Source organism: Crocuta crocuta, unplaced genomic scaffold (genome assembly GCF_008692635.1).
Source record: "Crocuta crocuta isolate KB4526 unplaced genomic scaffold, BGI_CrCroc_1.0 scaffold172, whole genome shotgun sequence".
Taxonomy (NCBI): domain Eukaryota; kingdom Metazoa; phylum Chordata; class Mammalia; order Carnivora; family Hyaenidae; genus Crocuta; species Crocuta crocuta.
Window position 1 is genome coordinate 3,414,918 of NW_027528872.1, and position 27,744 is coordinate 3,442,661.

At 41.6% G+C, this 27,744-nt stretch overlaps 1 protein-coding gene across 4 annotated transcripts in view; it reads right to left on the reverse strand.

Annotated features, from left to right (window-relative positions):
• APLP2 (amyloid beta precursor like protein 2) overlaps positions 1 to 27,744 on the reverse strand; it is an 84,467-nt gene that overhangs the window by 25,019 nt on the left and 31,704 nt on the right. For all 4 annotated transcript variants that reach the window (XM_077756536.1, XM_077756535.1, XM_077756533.1 and 1 more), the window contains exons 2-4: positions 13,312 to 13,485; positions 12,337 to 12,460; positions 556 to 668 (exon numbers count right to left, since the gene is read on the reverse strand). In XM_077756536.1, coding sequence (XP_077612662.1) covers positions 556 to 668; positions 12,337 to 12,460; positions 13,312 to 13,485 — 411 coding nt within the window. The remainder of the gene's footprint in view (positions 1 to 555; positions 669 to 12,336; positions 12,461 to 13,311; positions 13,486 to 27,744) is intronic.

Below are 27,744 nucleotides of genomic sequence, written 5' to 3' on the forward strand. Positions count from 1 at the left end.
GGCGGTGAGGAGCAGAGAGAGAGGGAGACACAGAATCCAAAGCAGACTGAGGCTCTGAGCTGTCAGCACAGAGCCCTACATAGGGCTGAAACTCACGAACCATGAGATCATGACCTGAGCCACAGTCAGATACGTAACTGACTGGGCCACTCAGGAGCCCCTAAAAAAATGTTTTTTAAGTTTATTTATTTTGAGAGAGAGAGAGAGAGCGAGAGAGCGAGAGAGAGCAAGCATGGGTGAGTATGGGAGGGGCAGAGACAGAGGGAGAGAGGGAGAATCCCAAGCAAGCTCCTCACTGTCCACACAGAGCCAGAAGCAGGGCTTGAACTCACAAACCGTGAGATCATGACCTGAGCTGAAACCCAGAGTCACGTTGGATGCTTAACTAAGCCACCCAGGCACCCCAAAATATTTTTAATTTAGAAAATACAAGGAATTGCAAACTTTGAAGAGGTAAAGGGAGAGTAAAAGCAATTTGAAATCATGAGGAGATTAGGAAGAAAAATGTTACTTTCTCTCTTAACAAGAAAAATAACACATGACCCATTCTTTTACCTCTTTGACTACAGTGTGCCAATGCTGGTGATTCTCGCACACCTCCATCCACTTTTTGTGGAAAAACTGGCACTTCTCCGGAACGAGCAGAACGTCACTTACGAATTCACCCACTGGAAAAGAGAAAGCATTGTTATGAGCAAATCTGATGATGATTCAAGGTAGAAAGGACCTTCGCTGCATATTAGGACAGCTACACAGTCATATGTACACAGATGTAGTCTCTAATTTATGTAAGCTGACGTGCCTCTCTAATCTTCAAAGGTCAGCTGGACGTTACAGCTCCAGGTAGAACCTGGACCTAGTTAAGGTCATGATGCCTGGGACTTTCCTCACTCTTCCTGGCCTCCAATCCCTTATAGTCCAGTTCGTGGGTTCGAGTCCCATGTCGGGCTCTGTGCTGACAGCTAGCTCAGAGCCTGGAGCCTGCTTCAGATTCTGTGTCTCCCTCTCTCTCTGATCCTCCCCTGCTCACGCTGTCTCTTTCTCTCAAAAATAAATAAAACATTCAAAAAAATTTAAAAAACAAAAATTAAAAAGAAAAAATAAACAAAATTTAAAAAGAAGAAAATATCACTACACAGTCTATCAAGAGTTTGCCATTTGAATCTAATCATGATAAAACAGTAAGACAAATTCAAATTAAGGGATATATTTAAACAAATGGCCTAAACTAAAAAACTATCATTATCGTGAAAGATAAAAAAAAAAAAAAGTTGGGGAACTGTTGCAGATCAAATGTAATGTTCAATCCTTTTTAAAGGAAAGCTATAAAGGACATTATTTGGACATTTGGAGAGAAGTTGTCTGAAGTGTGAGTACTGTATCGTAGCTACGTAAGAGAATGTCTTTGCTCTTAGGAGAAACAAGCCGAACATTCAGAAGTAAATTTTCACTATGTCCCAACTTACTTTCAAAGGGTTTAATAACAAAAGATATGTAAAATGTGCGAGTGCGCGCACAAGCACACACACACATGCACGCGCGCACATACACACACACACACACACACACAGTGAGAGAAGGCAAAATCAGAGAACCTAGGTAAAGAGTATAGAAGTATTCACTGTTACATTTTTTTTCCTATTAGGTCTACAACTTCTCAAAAATCAAAGGCTGGGAGGAAAATGCACATGTTTAAAAAACAGATGATCTTTAGAAATACACACTGAAATATTTATAGGAAAAAAAATACTATCTGTGATGTGTTTCCAAATACTCAAGGGTAGGGGGGTGGGACTGTCCACAGAATATACTAGTGGCTCATGAACTAATGATCACTGCATAGCTGGAGAATGAGTACATAAGGGTTAACAGTATTATTTTCCTCTGTTTGGACATATTTGTAATTTCCATAATAAAAAGTTAAAAAACTCCTGGCTGGCTCAGTCAATAGAGCATGTGATGACTCTTGATTTCAAGCTCATGAGTTCAAGCCCCACGTGAGGCACAGAGCTAAAATTAAAAAAAAAAAAAAAAAAAAAAAAAAANAAAAAAAAAAAAAAAAAAAAAAAAAATTCATGTATCACGGGAGCATCACCCAGAGATTCTGATTCAGTAGGTCTAATGTGGGACTCAGTAATTTTCATTGAACAAGCATTCCAGGAGATTCTGATGCCTCACCAATATGCTCCGTACAGGGTCTAAGTGGAGGAAAACAGAGAGGGAGAGATGTGTGTACTCAGGGGCAGGGAAAGGAAGCAGGCAGGTTAACCTTGGAAATGCTCTCTATTTTGTTTTTTTTTTTAAAGGGAGGGCAGAATAGGAAAGTAATCTGGCCTCAGAAAGGTCGTAGGGCTTTGACCTTAATGGAAAGTCTGTGTAGATCCCCAGGTGCATCATCACGGCCTGGTCCTCTCGGACTCCTTAGCCTCGGGCCTCAGTCTGTGGGCACTATACAAGTCAATCCTTCAATGATCCATGTGACAAGCAAAAGGAGTCCTTAATCTACTTTAAGGGGGAAGATGTGCTGTGACATTACATGCTGGGGCAGTAAACATGGCTTCCCCACTTCAGAATGACCTTACACAGGGTAGTGGCATTTCACACCACTCTTAGTACAGGCAATTTGGGGGCTAAAGAGCTCCATTTGACACTCATGCAGGAACACAAAGTAAGTTAGGGACACAGTGTTGCCTTGAGGCCCTAAAGGCTCTGGGGAGGGAGAACATGTACACCAACTTATTCAATCAACTAGACACAATCAATGCTTAAAAAAATCCCAAATCCCCACGATATATGAGGATGTACCTCTACTAGAAGAAGCAATCCTGACACTCAACCAAGTAGAAATTACTTAAACCCTGACATCCAACCACCAACTTGTATTGTTTTAGTGTGATTATCCTATATTGACTAGGCAATTTTTACACTTAATTTATGACAAAAAGCAACAAAAGAGTATACTAACAGTGCGTACAGGGTTAGATGTCAGAGTTCTACTTTAGCACCATCATTACTAGCAGAATGGTCTCAGGCACAAAGAAGGTTAACTTATTTATTAACCTTTCTGTGCCTCGATATCCTTATTCTGTTGTGATGATAAATGATATAATACAACACCTGAAAAGCTTAGAGTAGATTCTGGTACACAATAAGCGTTAACCAGTATGTAAGCGTGCTAGCTCTAATTATTGATGCTGATGTTGCGAAGTCTTGAACTGAAGAAATACAAAGCAAACTATATGTACATCCACAGTTATACAGAAATCTACAATTTGTTAAAACCACAATTTCATCTGTACAATTGCAACATCAGAAAAACATCTAAAACAGCAATTTTAGAGGTGCCTAGGTAGCTCAGTCAGTTGAGGGCCCGACTCTTGATTGAGGCTCAGGGCATGATCTCACGGTTTGTAGGTTCAAGCCCTGTGTAGGGCTGTGTACTGAGAGCATGGAAGCCGCCTGGGGCTCTCTCGCGTGCTCTCTTGTCTCTTTCCCTATGCCCCTACCCTCAGCTCATTCTTTCTCTCTCTCTCTAATTAAGTATTTATTTAAATCCAACAGTTTTATTACTATATATCTAGTCTACAGAAGCAATAAACAAACTGGGTTTTTAAAACATACAGTGGGGAGCACCAGGGTGGCTCAGTATGTTGAGCATTCGACCTTTGCTGAGGTCATGATCTCGTGATTCACAGGTCTGAGCCCACATCGGGCTCACTGCTGTCAGCCTGTCAGCACTGAGCCCAGTTCAGATCCTCTGTCCCTCTCCCTCTGCGCCTCCCCCAGCTGCATTCTCCTAAAAGTAAATATTTTAAAAATTGATAATAAAAAACAGTGGAAAAAACAGTAATAGACATACATATACAGTGGAATACTATATATCGGGTTAAAAATGAATGAAATCTGGGGAGCCTGGGTGGCTTAGTCGGTTAAGCATCCGACTTTAGCTTAGGTCATGATCTCGCGGTTCGTGGGTTCGAGCCCCGCGTCGGGCTCTGTGCTGACTGCCAGCTCGGAGCCTGGAGCCTGTTTCAATCTGTGACTCCCTCTCTCTCTGACCCTTCCCTGCTCATGCTGTCTCTGTCTCTCTCTCCTAGAAATAAATAAAACATTAAAAAAAAAAAAATGAATGAAATCTATGTAGCTCACACTTCAGATACACCCCAAAAGGATGTAAAGTAAAAGCAAGTTGTAACAGTGATGTCAAGTTTAGGATGATACCATTTATGTAAGCTTGAAAATACAAAAACAAATGGTTTAAAGAAACATCTGTATACATCAAAAGTATAAAACATGCATGAGACAGGGATGCTGGGGAAGAGTGGGTGGGGGAAACAGGCGACGGGGATAAAGAGCACACTAATCGTGATGAGCACGGAGTCTTGTACAGAATTGCTGATTCATTCTACCGCACACCTGAAACCAATGTAACATGGTATGTTAACTACACTGGAATTAAAATTTAAAGGCTGGTTTTTAAAAAGTAGCTACTGAAATTTGGGTTCCTTCCCCCCAAGGAAACAAAAAACCTGCATGAGAATAATACCTGCCGACACGAGGGTCGTGGAGAACAAGGGAGGCAGCAAGAGAGGGCAAGATGGAGAAAAGGGGAGAAAGTATGGGGCTTTGTCACACTGAATCGCTCTATGACACAGGAAGATGGAGATGAAGCAGACCTGGCAAGATGGTGAAGAATTTATATCAGGAGGATGAGCACTGAGGGACCATCCTATTGTTTTCCCTTTTTAGTATCCTTCAAATACGGTATTCCAGAAAGAAGTTTAAAATCAGAACTTTTTAAAAATGCCAGTAATTTAATAATTAACCCTATGCTACACTGTAAAATTAAATGCTACCAATCCTTAGCTATTCCATGATTGCATTGATCTGACCTCTGAAAAACAGAAGAGAATACCACTGAAATTAAACCAGAAACTAAAATGCTAAAAAAAAAATTTAAAGAATACTCTTTAACAATTGCAATTCTAACAACACACCCTAAGGAAATAATTAAGCAAGTAAACAAAGATATTCATTGCAGTGCTGTTAGTATCAAAAACTGAAACCTAGATGCCCATTAACCAGGAATTAGTTAAATGATGGTTGTCCTATACAATGTAATACCATGGGGGTCACAGGAAATATGATTTATGTCTATATTTAACATGGAAAACCTCCCATAATGGTTAAATAATTTTAAGAATAATTAAACAAGTAAAGCAGGAAACATACTCTATATCCCTAACCCTTCTCCTTTGCCCTGGTTAACTCCTTAAGGCTAAGTCTCTCTTTTATTCAAAGACCTATACAAATATATTGATATATCTCCCTAAGAATAGCACATAATAGATGTTTAAATGTCAATATTAAAAAAGCAATAAACAAGACAGTATATATAGTATGACCCCTTTTGGGGGGGAAAATGCATTTAAAAGTACACATATTTCCATGTGTCCAAAGAAAAAAGTCTTGTCCATACACCAAAATGTTAATCATGGTGCAGAAACTAGAAATTATTTTTGCTTCCCTCACCTTCTTTTATTGAAAAATAAACTTCTTAAACATGTAAGCTAAAGAGGAACACATTTCAATCCCAACACTCATTTTTTGGCATTTTCACTGCTACTTTTTTGCATTTGCTGCATTTATCAGAAGCTTCTAAGAAAAAAAACTGAGGCAGATCAATATTACTGTTTTATAGAAGAACACTGAATATGGTTTGGTCTCAGTTTAGAATTTTATCCAAGTTTGTAACAATCCTCAATTTAGTCAGTTGGGCTATAAAAGATAATGGCCACAATTTCCCAAGTCACTGGACACTGAAGGTCATAGAGGTTTCGCTATTTCAAAAGCTGATCAACGAATATGGCAATTTAACACAACCTAAACCTAAAGGATTTCACTTAAGCTGCATTTATGATCTATCTCCAACCTCCATCCACTCCCAAGGATTCTGTTTCTTTTCCATATCACGTCCATCATTAGGGCCATGACAGCCATCAGGGTTTAGAGCTTTTCCAGAGTTGCTGAAATTCCTTTTAGAAATAACAAAAGTTGCTATTCCCCACTTGGGGAAGCCCTCACAGCACCAACACACATTTTTTTAAAAACCTACTGCGAAAGCACTCTCCAGCTGAGAAAAGGAAGACCATGTCAGTTACGGGGCTCATGGAAGTGGTAAACAGGTGGGAGAAGATAAGCTTCTGTCATTAGAGGGAGCCCAGAGACTCAAGCTGACCACCCACTGCAAATTCCCAGGAGGTCTAGCAGCCGTCCCTAGCAGATGTCTCGGAGGCCAATAGGGCTCTGATGTTAAAGACCCAGGATAATTCTCACGAGTGGAAAACACACAAGTGTCCACGTCGGGGAACTACTCACATGGGTAGGATGAACTAACTAGCCATTGACAGGGTGAACTGCTGATGGGCTGTCATGAATTCAAAGGTAGAAGATGACTTGCAGACAGACATCTGCAATGGACAAGTGAGACACCACCGTGCACAGTGGCTGAAGATGGCCCCCAAAGCCTCTGAGAATGAGAACAGTCTTTGGTAGTGCTCACATCACAGTAAGGCTCTGTCCAGATCTCCATCCAAAAATAAACCAAAACAAAAACAGTCACGGGCTTACAAAGCTCTCTTCTTTTAGTGCAGAAGCCAGCCTACAGATAAATGTCAGAGATGACTAATGCCTTCCCCTCAAAATACCAGCAGTTTCGCTTCTTCACACATCACCAACTCTGTCCTACTTGGAACATCCTACCTATCTACTTACCTACCTACCTACCTATCTATGTAAATTCTGAGAGATAAATAGGAGTCAATTAGTAGTAACCTATGATATAAAGTCATTTTGAGAAGGGAGAAGACTGAACAAGACAGATTAAAAGTCACATTGATGGGTGGTTAAGCATCAGAAGAGGCCAGAGCTGAGTGACATGAACACAGACACCCATGGACAGTGTGACACCACACTCAATGCAATCTACTTAGCAACATAAATTCATTCTCAAACTGCTTTCCAAGCATCACAAACAGAACACATCCCTCTTCCCTCAACCTAGCAAAAACAATAGCAAACAAAACTAGTGCCTGAGGACATAGGTAAGGACCCTGGAACATCCAAACCAATTAACACAGGCAACTCAACCAATATAGACAAATACTGTTTTCCCCAGTTTCCATTTTCCCCACCTTCTGGCCTATCTACCTATGATTTAGGTTTACTAGGCAGTACTATGCTGCTTTTCTTAAGTAAGCTCTATGCCCATTGTGGGGCTTGAACCTACAACCCTGAGATCAAGAGTTGCATGCTCCACTGATTGAGCCAACAAGGTGCCCCATTAGGCAGGATCTTAAAAGGAGTCTTAGGGCTAAGGCTAACCATACTACTACCATCACTTTACTCCAACATGTGGCATTCATCTTAACATGTACAAAAGCAGTTACTGTGTTTACTTTGATAAAGTATAACTTCTATAATAAAACATACAGGACTCTTAACTGTGTCCATTTTTAGTACAGTTTGTATGTTAAAAAATTGTGTGTGGTTGTATAACTCACTGAATGTAATATAAACCATTAAACTGTATACTTTTTTTTTTTTAATGTTTTATTTATTTCTAGGAGAGAGAGAGAGAGACAGCGCGAGCAGGCGAGGGTCAGAGAGAGAGGGAGTCACAGACTGAAACAGGCTCCAGGCTCTGAGCTGGCAGTCAGNTTCAACTCAGGTTATGATCTCACAGTTTGCGTGATCGAGCCCCAAGTTGGGATTTGCACTGACAGTGCAGAGCCTGCTTGACATTCTCCCTCTCTCCCTCTCTAATAAACAAACTTTAAAATATTAAAAAGTTAAAACTTAAAAAAGGAGAGGTTGGGGTGCCTGAGTGACACCGTTGGCTGAGCATCTGACTCTTAATTTTGGCTCAGGTCATGATCTTAGGGTCATGGGATCGGGCCCCGTGTTGGGCTCCACACTGAGTATGGAGCTTGCTTGAGTTTCTCTCTCTTTCTCTTTCCATTTGGTCCTCTCTCCCACTTTCTCTTTCTCCCTCTCTAAAATAAGAAGAAAGTTAAATAAATAAAAAGCAGAGACTGATTACTTACAGGAGATATTGAGCAAATAAATACTGAGGATAATGAATCTGGAGACATTAAGTATGAGCTAATGCTTTTAATATACACATGTAGCTATTAGAAATACATATTTATGTGTACATGTACTCATATATATACATGTATTTTTTAAATGTTTTATTTATTTCTGAGAGAGAGAGAGGCAGCGTGAGCAGGGGAGGGTCAGAGAGAGAGGGAGACACAGAATCAGAAGCAGGCTCCGGGCTCTGAGCTAGCTGTCAGCACAGAGCCCAATGCGGGGTTCGAACCCACAAACCGTGAGATCATGACCTGAGCCGAAGTCAGATGCCCAGGCGCCCCTACATGTATTTTTTTTTTTTTAAGTTTTATTTATTTGAGAAAGACAGACACAGTGCAAGTGGGGGAGGGGCAGAGAGAGAGAATCCCAAGAAGACTTTGTGCTTCAACCATGACCTGAGCTGAAACCAAGAGTCGGATGCTTAACTGACTGAGCCACCCAAGTGCCCCGACATATATTTCTTAGCTCTGTTTGCTGAGTGGGCCTAGAAGCAACAACATCCTAGAGGAGAAAGTACACATAATGCCCAGACTTGGTTTCTAACTACCATTCTCCACTGAAAGAAAACCAGGGGTTCCTGGAGAAATGGCAGATTCCAGGGTTATCCAGGGAAGAGTCAGGAGAACACAGGATCAGCCTAGAGCATCTTTTTTGTCAAAATCTGGACAGTAAGTGCTTACAGAAATAAGTGAATGCCAACATCATCTTAACCAGGGGATAAACGTTACCACGGATAATGGAAAAAAACGGACATCGTGCAACTCCTAATGTTATGCAGCAAAAAGAATAGATCTACGGTAGTCCCCTCAAAAATGTATAAATCAAAGGGTCGTTAAGACAAGCCCGAATAGCAAGGCATTTCCACAAAGTAATTTGGACTCTAAAAACGTTAAAGCCATGAAAAGACAAGGAGAGACTAAATACAATGTGTGATCATGAATTAGATCCTGGTATTGTTGGAAGAAAAGGTGAAACCTGAACAGGGTCTGCAGATTAGATTTGGATCGACGATAATTTCCTGATTTTGATGATGTGATTCATTATATAGAACAATGTCCTTGTTTCTAGAAAATCTATATTGAAGTACTAAGGGATAAAAAGATACCAACTAAAATGATTCAAAACACAAAAACTCAGTAATGGGGGGGCAAGAGTTGGGGGCACTGTGGGAGTGAAAAAGATTAATTTTACCACATTAGTCAAATGGTAACAGTTGGAAAATCTGAAATCTGAGGAAGGAGTGCATGGGAACTCTTTGTACTATTTTTCTAACCATTTTGTAAACTTGAAATTATTTTAAAACTATCACATTTTGCATTTTTTAATGTGTGTGGTTTGTTTTTTTTTTATTGAGAGAGAGAGACAGCAAGCACGTATCAGGCAGAGGAGGGACAGAGGACTCAAAGTGGGCTCCGCCCTGACAGCAGACAGTCCGATGTAGGGCTTGAACTGTGAGATCATGGCCTGAGCTGAAGTCAGACACTTGACCGATTGGGCCAGGCATCCCTAAATTATTTTCAACTTTAAAAGGCAAAAACAACTCTAAAAAACTATCACCAAAATGCTTTCTAAGCAGTCTATGGAGGGGAGCCTCAGTAGCTCAGTTGATTAAACATCTGACTCTTGACTTTGGCTCAGGTCATGATCTCATGGTTTTCTGGGTTTGAGCCCCACTTTGGGCTCTGTGCTGGCAGCAGGAAGCCTGCTTGGGATTCTTGGTCTCCCTTGCTCTCTACAACCTCCCCCACTCATGCTCGCTTCCTCTCTCTTTCTCCCTTGAAAGAAAATAAACTTTTTAACATGTATCCTATGTTCTAGACATTGTCACAGTACTAGAGGACAGAGAAGACTAAAGCAGGGTCCCTGGTTTCAGGGTGCTTACAGCGAAACTGGAGAAAGATACAGAAACAGATCATCACTGGACAGTGTGATAGATCCAGCAGCAACACGGAGAATTTCAGAAATCTGCATGTCTGGACAGAAAACATAACCAGGGGGTGCCTGGGTGGCTCAGTCAGTTAAGTGTCCGACTTCGGCTCAGGTCATGATCTCACAGTTGGTGGGTTCAAGCCCCACGTCGGGCTCTGTGCTGACAGCCAGCTCAGAGCCTGGAGCCTGCTTCAGATTCTGTGTCTCCCTCTCTCTCTCTGATCCTCCCCTGCTTACGTGGTCTCTCTCTCTCTCTCTCTCAGGAATAAATAAAACATTAAAAAAATTATAAATAAATAAAAGAAAACAGAACTTAAAGCTTTCTTTAAAGGAAGCAGCCTCTGAAAGAAGTCTTGAAGGGAGAACTCCCCTAGCAGGGGAAGTAGAAGAACGACATTCCAACAATGAGAACCAATGGGTGGCCAGAAGTCGCAAAATGTTGATGCCGCTGGGTGGTAGCTCACAGAGCACAGACAACAGGGAAGGCCAAAGCAACGGCCGTATTACAGAGTTTTTACCCTAAGCTGGGCAGCTTAATGAAACCTTAGTGTTTAGGTGAAGAAGAGCTACTACCGGCTTTGATGTGCAGGAAAGACAACTCAATATTCATTTCAGGTCAGAGGGCAGCAGACCAGACAACAGAACTGGGAAGCATGTGAAGCTATTGTCCTAGTCCGGGTGGGAAAAGATGAACGGCCGGACTAGTGCAGCAGGAATCAGAAAGAAGAAAAGGACAGATGCCAGACTTATAAGCAGCAGCCCCCTGAGCACCTCAGTAATATTTTCACAGCACTTCAAGGTCAAAAGAATACCCAAAGTTAGGTAGTTGGGTCCAACAACTTAGTAAGTCCTCGGGTCCTAACCCCTTAGTGCATGCTGGACGCTGCACCACTCCTCCAATGTTACAAGTGATTGGGCACCATCACCCTGCTCTCTGCTTCCCGGGTTATTCTGGTGCGATGCTGGCTCTTTAACACAGGAACCCCTAAGACAATTCTCGATAAAGATATGAGGTCCCTGAAAGGAATGGAGCAACAGGACGTTGATACTGTGAATACCTCCAGTTCATGGGATGTCTGAGAGAGGTCTCCTTTGAAAAATCAAAACTATCCCACAATGCTCCCCACTGGGAGTTTGCCACAACGCCCTGGTGTGCCTCAGTGCACAGTTTGGGAACCATGGACAGAAGCCATATTGGAGGGGTAAAAATGAGGGTTGAAAAACTGACTGGATGTAGGGAGATAAAAGGTCTCCCAGATCTCAACTCAAGAGTTCTGGGTGAGGAGTGGACCCAGCCAGGGACAAGGAACACACAGGAAGGGGAAGACCAGGCTGCAAAGTCTTCACGGGTAACGATGCGAAAGGAAAAAATGATTCCAAGTACTGTCTACCTACTGTCTACAAATGTTCAAAAATACACTCTCGCTTCATTTAGTTCAAGGATTGTACAGGCAGTGAATGAAACCTCATACCCAGAGATCTCTTGGAATCAAATGGATTGGAGGAACATCTTTCGGCCACACCACACACGAGGTTTCCAGGCCTCACACCAATGCATGATGCTTTGTTGTAAAGTAAATGGTGTCACGCATCCGCAATGTCCCTCCTTCCCCCTACTGAATACCTGACAACAGTAACTGCTGCATAAATACGGTCACTCCAGTGCCGACTCCTCCTGTGATTCGCATACACGTGAGGATCTATCAACACCAAACACAGGGTCGGAAACACCTGGAGCAGTCACGGGCCCTTCAGGATGGCAGGGCTGCACAGACAGCGGGCAGTCACGTCTCCTGGAGGCTGCCTCAAGTCTCGTCTGCCTAGCAACGCAGAATCTTAGGACCTTGCAAAACGCGTACAGGATGACGTAAGAGGAACAGAAGACTCCATCCTTTGGGCTGTTTGGTATAACTCACTACTACCACTGTAAAACAGGAGCTTCAAGCACTGAATGTGAGCCAAAACTAGACGGCTCTGAGGGCAGCACTCTCAGTGCGATGCAAAAGGCTCTTCCTTAAAAGACAGAGGGTGCTCATGGTGGGGGCGGGGAGGGTAATGACCATCAAATACAAGTCAACCATCAACACTAGAAAGCAGTAAATATTCAAAAAAGAAGTCCCCCAATACATTCCTGTGGCCCTCAGCTTCTTAACAGATATAGATATTTCACGTTGAGGAAAGAGAAAATGAAATTTAAAAATGAGCAACCTCCACTTCCCAAGAACTAACCAGGAACATCTAAAGGACGCTCACCAAGACACTTGAAAGGTATCACGATGTGACTCTTGCACTGCTTTTTGTCCCTCCGGCACCAATTGTCAACACTGACCGGCTCATTTGCTTCCATCACATTTGTGATCTGTAGCTCTGGATACGTCTGCGAGGGAAAAGAAAACACACACAATAAATTTACTTTATCCATAATAAATGGGCATTCATCTCCAAGTAAGGACGGGTGTCCGCTTACTCAGCATCATCATTATCCTGTATAAATCTAAGCCTCCACTCGTGCTGCCCCTGGTTCTGACTGAATCATCAAGTAAAAAGATACTGTAACTATTTTCTTTTACAGGTAGATTTCTGATCACTTCTAATGCATTCTTTAAAAAAAAAAAAAAGCCAACTTTATTTAAGGACATACAAAAGCAGCAAGCTTTCAAGCCCAAAATAAATCGATGAGGTATCAAGCCCACTTGTAGGATGCATGAAATAGCTGAGAAGAAAAACATTTAAAGGGCAAGTCCGTGGAAAGGTCTGTTGTTGAGATTATAAAAGAATACTTCAATGCTGGCCCTCTGTGCTAGTCCTGGGAAAATGTTAAAGCATCTCATACCCCTTTCTAGGTCAAGTGGAATCAGACCTGAGATTATCATTTACAATACTGGAGGCTGTCTATGAGCAAGCGGAGGGCACAAGATACACACGTTTGGCTTCCCATCCTCCCACAGGAAGTGAGAAGCCAGGAGAGCCGGGCTTTACTTGTACGGTACCTGCCCAGCTTCTGCACTGTTCCCTCCTCAAGGAACCAAGAGCTCACTGTGCATACGGGCAGAGCCCCTGACAAGTCTCAGTTAGGTCTTATATATTTAGAAAGAAAACGCCTGGTGCTCCGTCATTGGCAATGTGGTCTTAGGTCAAAAAGCACATGACAGAGTATCTATTTCTAAGGTAAGTAGGTTCAAGCTTGACCCAGAAAAGAGCAGTTTTCACATTCTGGCACCCTCTTACCTCCTGACAGTACTGAAGAACTTCCTCTTTTGTTCCAAAGCAGCTCTTGGTGCCTGTTGGGTCAGGTTCCCATTTCCCAGTCTGAATGTTCACATGCATATTTAACTTCCCACAAAACATTGCAATTTGAGGCTCGGCGACAGCAAATCCTGTTCCGGCGTTGGCTGCAAGAGCCTGACAAAGGGGAAAACATCCAGGTTTACTCCAAAACAGCTGACACAAAGGTAGAGTCATCCCATGGTTTGTGACAGTAGAACTTTTTAAAAACTTCATTATTTACTATTTTTATCTTCACAAACAAAGCGTTGCCCCAGGAGTTAGGCCAGAAAAAAACAATGACCACTGGACTTCTATGATCAAAGCGAACTGTCAATGGAAAAAATCTACCCCCCACTTCCCATCGGAGTACTTCGGGCTTGGGAACCTATAATCCAGCTGCAGACTGCTCTGACAGAAACACATCTACTGTTCATCCTTTAGTAGATCAAACCACAAACAGAAAGCCTAAAGTTCCAGTGACTCACTCACACAACAAAATTTTGTTGAGCAGCTACTATCTTGCAAAGCAACATGCTAAATGCCTAGGGCACAAGATTGAGCAAAAACTTATGGTCCCTGCTCTCATGGAGCTTACAGTCTAGTGCAAGAATCCATACTCACACATAAAAAAGCATGATCATACTCCTAGAAGTCATACAAAGGAAAGAACACAGTGCCAAGGCAGCGTACAGAAACGGAATTTGACTGAGGCTTAGGTATGGAGGTGATCAGGGAAGTCTCCGGAAGACAGCAGCACAGGAGAGCATCCCGTGGCGGGCATGTAGACTGAGAGGCAAACAGCAGTGAGAAAAGGGAGGAGAGCCATCCAGGGGGAAGGCTAGACAGTGTGCGCACCAAGAAAAGACTTCCATCTTTATCACTGAGATGCTGAGAGGTTTTTGGGTTTTTTTTGATTTTGAGAGAGAGAGAGAGAGAGAGAGAGAGAAAACGAGCGAGTGAGCATGAGTGGGGAATGGATGGAGAGAGAGGGCGACAGAGAATCTCAAGCAAGCTACGTGCTGTTAATGCAGAGCTTGAAGCGAGGCTCAAACTCAAGAACTGTGAGATCGTGACCTGAGCCAAAATGTGACAGCTGGACACTCAACCAACTGACCCACCCAGGTGCCCAGAGGTGCTGAGAGGTTTTAAGCACAAAGTTAATACTGTGAAAATGCAGATGTGATACTTTTGCTGGCTGCAGGATGGCAAAGAAATTCTGAGAAAGAGAGAGAGGGAAATTGGCATCTTGGGCTAAGGCAGCACAGTGGAGAAACAGATGAAAGCTATCAGACAGCCCAACTGGCAAGACTTGGTGACAGATTAGCCAGGGAACTGAGGAAGAAGATGTCAAGCATGGCTTCATTACTCAATGAGGGAATGGCGTCACTCTGTCATTCATGGAAACAGAACACTAAAAGGGATTTCATTAACAATTGTATCTTGCATTAAATAAAAACAATCAATGATTCTACAGTCTTTCTTTAGCTAGTATCCTCTTCTTTGTGAAAAGATCACAGCCATTAACAGCTCACAAATTACAGGTGAGAAAATAACCTTTAGGCATGATGGAGGTAAGGCTCCTACAAAGTCTCCTGGTGCAGAAAAAACACAGGCATCCTAGCATCTAGAAGTATGCTAATATTGATGGTTGCATCCACAATGGAGTTTTTGTGTTCTCCCCTAACGGTAAAGTTCTTTCAAAATAAAAAAAATAATTTTTTAAAGTGTTAAAACTTCACAGACTGTATGGTCTGTCATGTTGCTCTTTTTAAAAAGAGTAATTAACATAAAATGGTTTTCCTATTAACAGAAAGGGGAGCTTTGCCTTTCATAATATATGAAAAATATGTGCTTTCCAAGCAACTCTCATTTATTTGTGCTGATGGACTTAGACATTAATGGCCCTTCTAATCAGGAGACTATATTTGATTTTGAAATACATTATGACCTTTCTTCAGGAAAAGTTTACCATCCTCCATATAGTTTGCTTACAAGCTTATTGAAATAAGCCCGCTTTCTACCAGTACAAGAGAATGAAGCACAGACACTCATTAAATAGCTAGGAGAACACGAATTTGGGATGAAAATATTGCCAGGATCAGTCAGAGTTGAAGAAACACCTCAATTAAATCCAATGAAGAGAACAATTAGCAATTTTATTAAACGGAACTGACTGTAGCCCTACTGCGACGAATAATCATTTATTAAAATAAAAGGCAGATTGGTATGCCTTCCACGTAACTGCATATGAAACTACAGGCTGATAAGGAAAAGAAAGTATTTCAGGATAGCTGTAGAAAGGAACACACACTTATTTACAGGCAATACGCCAACAGTACTTTAATTCAAACCAGTCATTAAAAGGTGTAAAGATATACAAGACCACTGTGTTTATTTCTCACAGTGAGTTCAATATGTGTACCAAGATGCCTCTTCTATGGGCCATTCTTCTTTTGAGAGCCACATCTAAGGATTAAGGCTAAAATTTTAGATTATGATATGGAAGAAAATGGGTATGTATATATATAAATGGGTTAATACAGAGACAAAGGCAAAGAAACCCCAGGGACACTTTTACCTCCCCAAACCAGTGTTTCCCTAAGTCCTTTCCCTCTTACTTCAAAAGCCCAGACAGAAATAAAGAAAATTGAGGAAGACATGGTAAATATATAAGCAAGAAAGCCAAACCAATAGGTCAAAAGGAAAGTGTTTCCTAAACCTGCTAATTGAACCACCACAGTTAAATCTAAAAGATGTTGTTCATAGCAGCACTCTCCACAATAGCTAAAACATGGAAAGAGCCTAAGTGTCCGTCAACGGACGAATGGATCAAGAAGATGTGGTTTATCTATACCATGGAATACTCCATGGCAATGAGAAACAATGAAATCTGGCCATGTGTAGCAACATGGATGGACCTTGAGGGTGTTATGCTGAGCGAAATAAGTCAGGCAGAGAAGGACAAATATCATATGTTTGCACGTATAGGAGGATTAGGAGGAACTTGACGGAGGAACAAGGGGGAGAAGAAGGGGGGAAATGGTGGGGGAAAGGGAGAGAGGCTCTTGAATGCTGACAAAAACTGAGGACTGATGGATGTGGGGGGGAGGAGGGATGGGCATGGAGGAGGGCACTTGTGGGGATGAGCACTGAGTGTTATGTGGAAACTAATTTGACAATAAACTATTTGTAAAAAAAAAAATCTAAAAGATGTTGAGCAAGAATTCATAAATTCTCTTTGGTTTTGTATAATTTTTTTTAAAGATTTTATTTTTACTTTTATTTTTAATATTTTATTTATTTTTGAGAGAGAGATAGAGACAGCATGAGCAGGGGAGGGTCAGAGAGAGAGGGAGGCACAGAATCCGAAACAGGCTCCAGGATCCGAGCTGGCAGTCAGCACAGAGCCCAATGCGGGGCTCGAACCCACGAACCGCGAGATCATGACCTGAGCCGAAGTCAGACGCTTAACCAAGTGAACCACCCAGGCGCCCCAAAGATTTTATTTTTAAGTAACTGTACCCAGCATGGGACTAGAACCCATAGCCCCGAGGATCAAGAGTCGCTGGCTCCACTGACTGAGCCCACCAGGAGCCCCTAGCCTTGTGTATTTTAACATTAAAAGCAGCTATTAAACAAACAGGATTTCAGGTGCCATAGAAGTACTGGGGGAGGTGGAGCGGGGCAATACCTCTTAAACTCCATACGTGAATTCAGGTAAGAAACAGTGGCAATTAGTTACGTGAGCTCACCAAAGCCACAGACGTGGACTGGTCAAAACTGTGCAGGCAGCCATTTATCAGCACCAAAGATCATGTTCCACATGTTACTCATTACGGTTGTTGGCTAAAAGACCACAAGAGTTCCAACTGTATAAATGTTCAGTTTATGGGTCAACCACTAAGGTCAATACATCAGTGATGAGTGCATTTGATCTTTGTGCTGAGATGGTCAGCATCGCCTTCCCTAAAGAGAATCTAAAATACCAGAGGTTAAAGCAACAGGAAGAGGCCTGAGCAGCAGCAGCCCCTCACATCAGTTACCACCAAGAAAAAGGAGAGTAACTGGAATCATTCCAGACAGCTAATATGCTGCAGTGATTCACTTTTGAGTTCAGAAAGATTAATCCTTGTGGTCATAAGAGACTCTCAAGAAGGTATCATCTGAAATATAAAAAGCCTCTGTGGACCGTGTCTAGGAATCAACTAATCAAACATACCCCAACCTTACCTAGGGTATAACAGGATCGGGTTTTTTTCTGTGATGTTTCTACTTCTCTCCTTTGAAAATGCTCTTATTTAATGCACTTCCATTTTCTTAAGCACACACTACGCCTGGATCCATTACATCAACGTATAAATCAATCTGTTTCCTAATCTAACATGTTACAAATGTGATTTCACTGCCAAGTCAGCACTTCTGATATCCTGTGAACCTGGAATCTTCGATGAAAGAAAATTACTGCCCCACGCTTTGGCACTTAAGCCGGTCCTTGTGAGCTGTGCACATCGCAGCACTTTTAAGGCTTTGAAAACAAATTGCATCCACTGCTTCTCTAGCCCAGTGCTTCCATTTTACTTAATAATTCATTCTTAATAAGAAATTCCATTTTATTAATTTGGCTCAGGGAAAAGAGCTTAGCTATCCAAGGACAGAAATTTAACTTGGTAAAAAGTGCTTCTAGTAACTTGGTTGACAACCTGAAATGGCTTAAAGCAATAAATAAATAAATATAAATACATCTAAATCTGAGCCTAACTTCAGTGAGGGCCTTTAGTCATCATCTCCAGAGCTACAACTCCTGGGCCCACCTAAGCCCCACCTTCCTTCAACAAAGGGGCTCAGGACCAATGCAGCGCACCCAGGACAAAGTGAAACACAAGCCCATTATTTCCTTCCTCACTGTAACTCTCACCCCAGAATCTAATTTGGCTCCGGGGTTTGGGAAAGTGCCTGCTGTGGAGGGAGCCTCGTCTAAAGAGGGCAGTTTTATCCTCTTACTGAGTGAATCATGTTTCCTTGGATAGGAAGGTGCCGTGTTACAGCCGGGCAAGCGTTCCAGCTCACCCTGGGAAGGCAAGGTAACCCAGTTCTACCCTAGTGCTCATAGATACTCAACGGAGCACAGCTTCGCAGCATCTAGCTACCACCTGCACGTTAGGGATATCAAAAGGCACAGCATTAGTAATCAAAAACCTCCCATTTGTAAAGAGAGTCAGTAAAACAACAATCTATTAATGGAAGCCGAGATCCTATAGAACATTCATTCCTGTCTACATCTGCATGGCATTTCATGATTCACAAAGTAAAATGACAAATCTGGGGGCACCTGGGTGGCTCAGTCAGTTAAACCTCTGACTTCAGTTCAGGTCATGATCTCACGGTTCGTGCGTTCGAGCCCTGCATCAGGCTCTGTGGTGACAGGTCAGAGAATGAAGCCTGCTTCGGATTCTGTGTCTCCCTCTCTCTCTGCCCCTTCCCCACTCATGCTCTCTTGTCTCTCTCTCTCTCTCTCTTTCTCAAAATAAATATACATTTAAAAAAATTTTTTAAAGACAAATCTGTGTCCACAAACCTGGACCTAAGATTTACTTAACTGAAAAAAGTTTTAAAAATCCATAGTTTCAGGGTGCCTGGGTGGCTTAGTCGGTTGAGCATCCGGCTTCGGCTCAGGTCATGATCTCACGGTTCGTGGGTTCGAGCCCTGCGTCAGGCTCTGTGCTGACTGCCAGGTCAGAGCTGGGAGCCTGTTTCAGATTCTGTGTCTCCCTCTCTCTCTGACCCTCCCCTGCTCACACTGTCTCTCTCTCTCAGAAATAAATAAAAAATAAGAGGAAAATCTGTTCTTAAAAGTGACAGTTTGCATTACACCAACTGAAAATCCTTGGCTTTTTTCTTTTTTAACATTTGAACTTAATTCTGATTAGAAACTGGTGAATTAGGTTTAGGGGGAAAAGGCCAAATGCAAAGAGCCATTACCTTCCACTGACACATGCCAGCTGTTAGGTGTTATTTTCACAGGCAGTAATTTATACAAATAATCTCTGCTTTATTAGAGCTCTAAATATTAAAGTATAAATCATGTATCATTTCCAAGATTAAAAATGGTTTAGACTGTCTCTAAGTCTTTTTATAGGAACACAGTAATTTGTTCATCTGGATTACACTGGTAAGGATCCAAGCCCCAAGATTTAAGAAAGGTCTATCTGCTGCGTGTCTCTGAGAGCCAAGAGTCTTCTGGAAGTGAAGTTACTGAAAAATACTGAAGTACATAAAATAATTTTATGTTAAAAAAAAAAAGCCAAATAGAGTTTTTCAATCTAAAATTCTCAAGTAGACAGGTTCTTTACTGGTTCCTAGGTTTCTTTCCAATTGTCCGTAATAGGAACTCTAAGAAACTGATTTCAGCAGGTACAGAGGCCTTGATCAACCTTCAGTCAGTCCTCTGCTCATTCCACTCCTGACCTCAGAGAAGTGTGAGATGGTGGCCAAGAAACAAAGACTCTAAGAAGACAGACTGTGACAGAGCTCCAGGCCCATCACTGACTAGCTGTGCTGCCTTTCTCAAGTCAACTAACCTCTCTGGACCTCAGTTTCCTTATCCATAAAAGGATGACAATGGGAACTATATACCATAGTGTTGCCTTGAGATTTAAAGGAGTTAACGCTGAAATAGCGCTTGTTCTATGGAAAAGAATTCCTCAAATGCTGGTGGCCACTGTGAACAGGCTTTACATGTCTTTTCTGTAAAAACAGAGCTCCTAACATACTTCTACCTCCAGGGCTTGTTGTGGCAATTCAATTAAGACGACACACAGAAGCACTAAGCACAGTGCCTGCCACAGAGCAAGCACTCACACGTTAGCAGCACTGTCCTCGAGACGGCTCCTCAAGATTCAATTCTCTCTGGCTACAATCACAGAACTGGGGCCTAAATTACGAGTGTGCGGGGACGAAGCCATTAAGTCTCCATGGGACTGGTCACCCTCCCCGAATCCAGGATGGCAGGAAATGGGTCTAGAAGACCACACATTGCTTCTTTACCTATTTCATCTGGACCTACTTCAAGTAGGCTGCATTAACACTCCACATCTTCCTTTGTGGGAATTCGGTCACCACAGGCTTACATGAACAATTTAATACCGCCTTACCATGTAAAAGAGAATCACTGGGAGTTGCTGGCTTCCTGGCCCCGGTCCAGCTTCCGGCTGGCACGGAAGCTAGGTCAAGATGAATCTGCAGTTACTACTGAGACAGTTACTGCCGCTGTGATCAAAGGAGCACTATGGAAGTCATTTCTCTAGATTTGTTTTCGTGAGGGAAGGATGTTCCCTCAACTTACGAGCCTTGCAACCTCATGGAATAACCTCTCCCTTGACATTAGTTTTCGCTTTGGTGTAACATAAATATGGCGCTATTCAAATTTTAGATATTATAACAAACGACACCCACAATATTAACTTTGGACTTTGGTTTTATAGTTCACACTACAACAGACAGAACCCTACTTTCTGCCAACTCCTGATGCATAAGGAACAAGGCTTCGAAACAAAGACAGCTTCCTCAGTGAATAGAAATCTGCAGGATTCAAAAGCCAGGCAGTAATCTGTCATACTTTGAAGGCATGCTAACTGCAGAGGCCAGAAAACCGAAAGGCTTGGGCATTAATGTAAGATGATCTAAATGGTGTGAACTTGGGCTTAACCTTTGAACTCACTGGCCAGTATTACTTACTTATTGAGTGTGCTACATAAATAGTGTACACATGGTTAGAAGGAATGTGTACGAATGTGTCTCCTAAACCTAAAGAGTGAAAGGATTTCAAGTAACAAATGCCCTGAAGTATTACTGATTAAATATTAATAATTAATATGTTTAAGGAGAATCTGGGTGGCTTGGTCGGTTAAGCGTCCAACTTCAGCTCAGGTCATGATCTTGTGGTTTGTGATGGTCAGCCCTGCGTTGGACTCTGTGCTGACAGCTCAGAGCTGGGAGCCTGCTTTGGATTCTGTGTCTCCCTCTCTCTCTGCCCCTCCCCAGCTCACACACACACTCTCTCTCTCAAGAATAAGCATTAAAAATGATAATATGTTCATGCTAAATCATTCTTACTGATTCACAGATAATAGAAATAATACAAAAACAAGCAAAAGAAATAATACAAATGATTGGGGTAAGGAAATATTCTGTAGGGTATCCAAGCACAAACCTGACACTATTCTCATAAACAATAAGCATGATCCTTACTTCTGGCTGATCAGGTAATATTCTGGCACTATAATATTTCATTTCAAATACATTGGGTCATAATCATTAAACATTAAGCACTATTTCAGCATTTTTTCCAATATCTAATGTACTTAATGAAATAAATTGCATCCCCTTTAAAAATATTGTATTATTCAGACAGACTCTATTTCACTGAAATATATACACAACTTAATGATTTTACCAAGGTAAAGTTGTGAAACTATCCACATGCCAGCTTTAGCTAAAACACTGATTTCCAGATGTTACAACCACAAACATGAATAGCTAGTATCAGAGATCTGAAACTGATACCACCATATCTCTTTTCCTTTAATATATCAAGCAAAGGATAAGAAAACAAATCCATGCAGCTAAAAACATTCAGGTTCTAATACACAGAATGGCTTTTACTAGCATTTTTAAAGTAGGGGTTCCCTAACACTCATTGGGGGAGGCTAATAAGGTCTAATGCAGGTTTTCAGTGGTCTAAAAAATAAGAAGGTTCTGGTATGCATGTGTATGTGCACATGAATGTATATAAGGGTATGGAGTTGCTAACTGTCCTCTCTTGAGGGAAGAGTGCTATGGAATTCTCAGATTATCTTTATCTTTTGCTTTAAAATGTTTTTCATAAAATGATTAACAATAGTAAACTGTCAGTCTGTTTTTTTAAATATTCATTCTGTAATATTAAGAATTGATGGCCTTATCTAAAAATTTCTTAGTTTTTTACTTTTCCATGAAAACCAAAGTCTTGTTTCTTTATTCCTGAGGCTTTGTGATGTTCAAAGTCAAGAAAGGGAAAAAATTCTTAGGTGAATAACTCGTACCTGTTTATAACTAGAAAATAAGACAATTTGCCATAACGACTTTTACAGGGCAGCGAGAGAGGAAATTCACATTTCAAAATACAAACGGCAGGGGCACCTGGGTGGCTTAGTTGGTTGAGCGTCCGACTTCGGCTCAGGTTGTGAGCTCACGGTTCGTGGGTTCAGGCCCCGTGTCGGGCTCTGTGCTGGCAGCTCAGAGCCTGGAGGCGGTTTCAGATTCTGTGTCTCCCTCTCTCTCTGACCCTCCCCTGCTCACGCTCTCTCTCTCTCTCTCTCTCAGAGATAAATAATTAAAAAAAAAAAATACAAACGGCAGTTTCTATACGGTATTCTGCTATGTTTACTAAGTGCAAGCAATATTCAGATACCAATCGTGATGGAGCAAATTACTTTAACTTCTAATGTTCATTAAAACTGTGAACATAACAAAAATACGAAAGAGCTCCACCCACCCCAAGTTCAAAGCAAGTCAAAAAGGCATCTTTCCTATGATTTATGTAGCATTTAAATTTAAAAGTAAATACAGACTGTATTATCAGCTCACACCAGATCTGCTTTCAGACAATGATTCTTCCTGTCTGGGACCTGTGCCCATGTGCATTATTGTAATTATCAGCAATTTAAAAAAATAAAATAATAAAGCTAGCATGAGCTGTGAGTCGGTATGTTTGCTGCTTTCTGCCTCAACCATTAATTAGCCTTCCTGGGTTCAAGCCACCAAACTGCTAAATAAATGCATAAAGAAGAAAGAGAAATGCTACATGCAACTAAAAAGAATGAATAAAACGGATGTAAATGTGGACGTGAACGCACCCCCCACAATCGAAGTACTACGGCACTTTGTGCTGTCAGGTGGGCCTCTGAGGAGCTGTGTCCACGCTTGCCATTCGTGGTCCACTTTCCCCACAGCATTCTGAATTATCTCAGGTCAGAACACATCAATCACTCCTCTGTTCTGGGAGATTCAAACTCTCTCACACAACCTCCGCCTCACTCCATTGCCCAGCCTCGGGCTCTGCTCCACCCTTCCTGTCTGTGTGTCTGTACACAAGCCAGGGTCTTTCCTGACTCAATTCTCCACCTAGCACTCCCTGCCCCTGTTCTTCCCTGAGCAAGAGCATTTTCAACTGTCAAGATCCCCGCTGCCCCAATGTGCATCTTCTGGGGACCCTTCCTAAGGACAGTCTCCAACTGGTGTTTTATTTTTCCCCTCAAGCAATCTGAAACTACTTTCCTTGTTCACCTGCATGGTCCACCTCTCTCCGTTAGAATGAGAGGTCCTCAAGGGGAAAGGCCTCACATGGCTTTCTAACCACTGATCTGGAAGCAGCACCTAGAATACACTAAGTAGCCATTTACAGCTAAGTGAGTGACTGTCTCACTCTAAAGCCTAAACTTTTGGTTTTTTCCAAGGCATTTAAACTAATGTTAATTAGCAGATATCATTCTGCAATTCCTAAATGATTAACACAGTACAAGTCTCAGGGCACCTGGGTGGCTCAGTCAGTTGAGCATCATGATTTCAGCTCAGGTCATGATTTCACAGTTTGTGGGTTCGAGCCCTGCATCGGCTCACTGTGCAGAGTCGGCCTGGGATCCTCTGCGCCTGCACCTGCCTCTCTGTGCACCTTCCCCATTCTTGTTCACATGCTTTATCAAAAACAAAACATTAAAAAAAAAACACTGTTACAAGTTTCAATGAAGCAGACCTGATGAATGACAAATTAAATGTAAAAAAGAAACTTAAGCAGGATAACAAGTTTCCTTTTTTTTTTTTTTTTTTTTTTTTTTTTTTTAAAGTGAGCTCCACGAGCAATGTGGAGCTTGGACTTATGACCCTGAGATCAGAATTCCTATGCTGAACTGACTAAGCCGGCCAGGCGCCCCAACAAGTTTCAACTTTTGAAAAATGTTTGCTGAGTGCATCCATGTACACAGCGTAACAAGCCACACAACGCAGGCTCCTACTAGAACAGCAATGCCTCCGCCCCGATGAACACAGGCTGCTGAGAGGCAGTGCTTCCAGCCTTTTCTCTGCTATTTACCTCCTCGGTTGCTGACCAGCTTACTTTATTTACTTCTGTATCCTTTTCAGTCCAGACATGATCTAGTAACTCCCTAGGAAAACAGTTTCACTCAGAAACCACCATACCCTATGTTCATCCACTCACTTCCCCTTGCCCTGTTGGTCAAATCAATACTCCCAATTACATTATTATACCGTTAAAATGTACTCTGATTACAGTTTCTTTTTTAGGCATCTTTTCCCCCTTAGAGTTAGCGGCTGCACCTCTCCTTTTACCAGCGTTGTTTCACATGTACCGATCATTCTCTGAGATTGTTGAAAAGGTCTGTAAAGCTCCCTCAGTACAGTCTGATGCACAAGGTAATCCAATGGTTTGCATTTCCTCTTCTTTTTAAAAGTTTATTTATTTTTGAGAGAGAGAGAGAGAGAGAGAGAGAGAGAGAGAGAGAGAGAGAGAGAACCTGCACACACTCAAGTGGGAAAGGGACAGAGAGGAAGAAGGAGAGAGAATCCCAAGCAGGCTCTGCACCAGCATTGCAGAGCCTGATGCACAGCTTGAACCCACAAACCATGAGATCATGACCTGAGCCAGTCAGCTGCTTAACTGACTGAGCCACCCCAGGAGCCCCTCAATTCTTTTTTTTTTTTCCCCCAAATGCCTGTATTTGAGAGACAAAGCACGAGCAGGAGACAAGCAGAGAGAGAGGGAGACAGAATCCAAAGCAGGCTCCAGGCTACACAACAGAGCCCAGCACGGGGCTTGAACTCATGAGCCGTGAGATCATGACCTGACCCAAAGTCAGACACTCAACTGAGTGATCCACTCAGGCGCCCCTCAATTCCTTCTTTCTTGAAGACAGGACTCCCTCAGGCCTGCCATTTCTCCCACTTCATCTACACGGACTATTTCCTAGACCTGGACACAGCTGCCATTCCTGGGACTTTGATCACAAATTCCTTCCAACTTCCTCCTATTCCCTGACTCAGTACTTTCCTCTGTCGTGACCTACTGCCTATTTTAGTTTAGACAGCTTCCCAAGAAAGGGTATGCACACACTTTATCACTGCCTTAGATGAGATCTAAATTGTAAGCTAGACACAATTTTCCCTCAGAATTTAAGGTGTGGAACTACTGTCTTCCAGCTTCCAGCATTGTTGCTGATAAATCTAAGGCAAATTTGATTCCTAATCTTTCGTGCAGATCTGTTTCTTTCTATATGAAAGTAAGTTCTAAGACTCTTCCCAATTTTTGGTATTCTGACATTTAAACATAATGTGCCTTGGTGTGAGTTTTTACTCATGAACTGAGTTCTTGGTGGGCCAGGTCAACCTGGACACACTCAGTCCTACGTGTCTCCTCATTTTCTTAATGAAATTCTTATTACTTGCATCTTGGAACACCCATATTAATCCCCTGCTTTTCCTATTTTTTCCTTTCTGGTTTCTTATTCTTCTAAAAGATTTCTATTCAGCTTTTTAATGTTTATTTTTGAGAGACAGTGTGAGTGGGAGAGGGGCAGAAAGAGAGAAAGACAGAGAATCCAAAGATGACTCTGAGATGTCAGCACAAAGCCTGATGTGGGGCTCAAATCCATGAACTGTGAGCTTGTGACCTGAGCTGAAGTCAGATGCTCAACTGACACAGCCACCCAGGCACACCATGATTAGGTTTTTAAATTCCTGGTATCACATTTCTCATCTTCAGGAACTCTTCTTGTTCTCTGCCTTATTTTACTGCAAACTATTATGTCATAGATGCAATACCTCCCCTCTTTGAAGTAAATATCAAGAAACTTGTCTATCTGAAGTTATGTGTTCCCTGCAATGTCCTCAAGTTGCTTTTTTCTCATCTGTTTTTGTTCTTGATCATGTTCAAGGCATTCCTGAAATCTTTGGTGTTCCTAAACTATCTAATTTTAATATCTGAGAAGGAGTCACTACAAGGGAGGAATTAAGATGGCAGAGCAGCACAGAGACCCTGAGCTTGTCTTCTACCTGAAATGCAGTCAGATCAGCACCAAATCATTTTGAACACCTAGGAATTGATCTGAGAATTAACATAACAATCTGCATCACCTGAGTCAGAACTGGTCAGAAAGAAAAAATTATTTTTATTTTCAGTTTATTTTAAAAAAATTTTATTCTATTCATTTTTATTCTATCTTATTACTCAAATTGTTTTTCAATTTTTAAATTTTTTCTTACCTTTTTTCTCCTTTCCCTGTTTTCTCTATTCTATCTTCTTTCAACAAGAAGACCAAAACACACTTAGTATACAGCTTCCTTTATTTGATTTTGTTTTGTTTTTAATTTTTATTTTTTTCCCTCCAAAATGACAAAACAAAGGAATTCACCCCAAAAGAAAGGGAAAAATCAACACAGATATAAGCAAGATGTCTGAACTAGAATTTAGAAACAAGATAATAATAATACTAGATGGGGTTTTAAAAAAAGGCAGAGAATTCTTTTCTGAGAAAAGAAATAAAATCTAATAAGGATGAAATCAAAAGTGCTATAACCGAGATACAATCTCAAATGGATGCCATGGCAGCGAGGATTAAGCAAAAACAGTGAATCAGCAATTTAGAGGATAAATTTGTGAAGAATAATGAAGCAGACAAAAAGAGGGAAACGAAGGGCAAATATGATACAAGACTTAGAAAACTTAGTGATTTATTCAAAAGAAATAACATCCTAAACAGAGAAGTCTCAGAAGATGAAGAGAAGAGAGAAAAAGGGCCAGAAGGTTTATGTGAGCAAATAACAGGGGAGAACTCCTAATGTGGGGAAGGACACAGACATCAAAATCTAAGATGCACAGAGAACTCCCATTAGATTCAACAAAAACCTACCATCACCAAGGCATAGCATAGTCAAATTCACAAAATACACAAACAAGGAAGGAATTATGAAAGCAGCAAGGGGAAAAAAAGTCCTTAACCTATAAGAAAAGACAGAGCAGGTTCACAGCAGACTCATCCACAGAAACTTGGCAGGCCAGAAAGGAGTGATAGGATATATTCAATGTGCTGAATCACAAATATGCAGCCAAGAATTCTTTATGCAGCACGACAGTCATTCAAAATAGGAGAGATAAAGAGTTTCCCAGGCAAAAACTAAAGGAGTTCAGACCACTAAACCAGCTCTGCAAGAAATTTTAAGGGAGACCTTTGAGTGGAGAAAAAAACAAAACAAAAAAGACCAATAACAAAGACAAGAAAGGATCAGAGAACATGACCAGAAACACCAACTCAAAAGGCAACACAATGGCACTAAGTTCGTATCTTT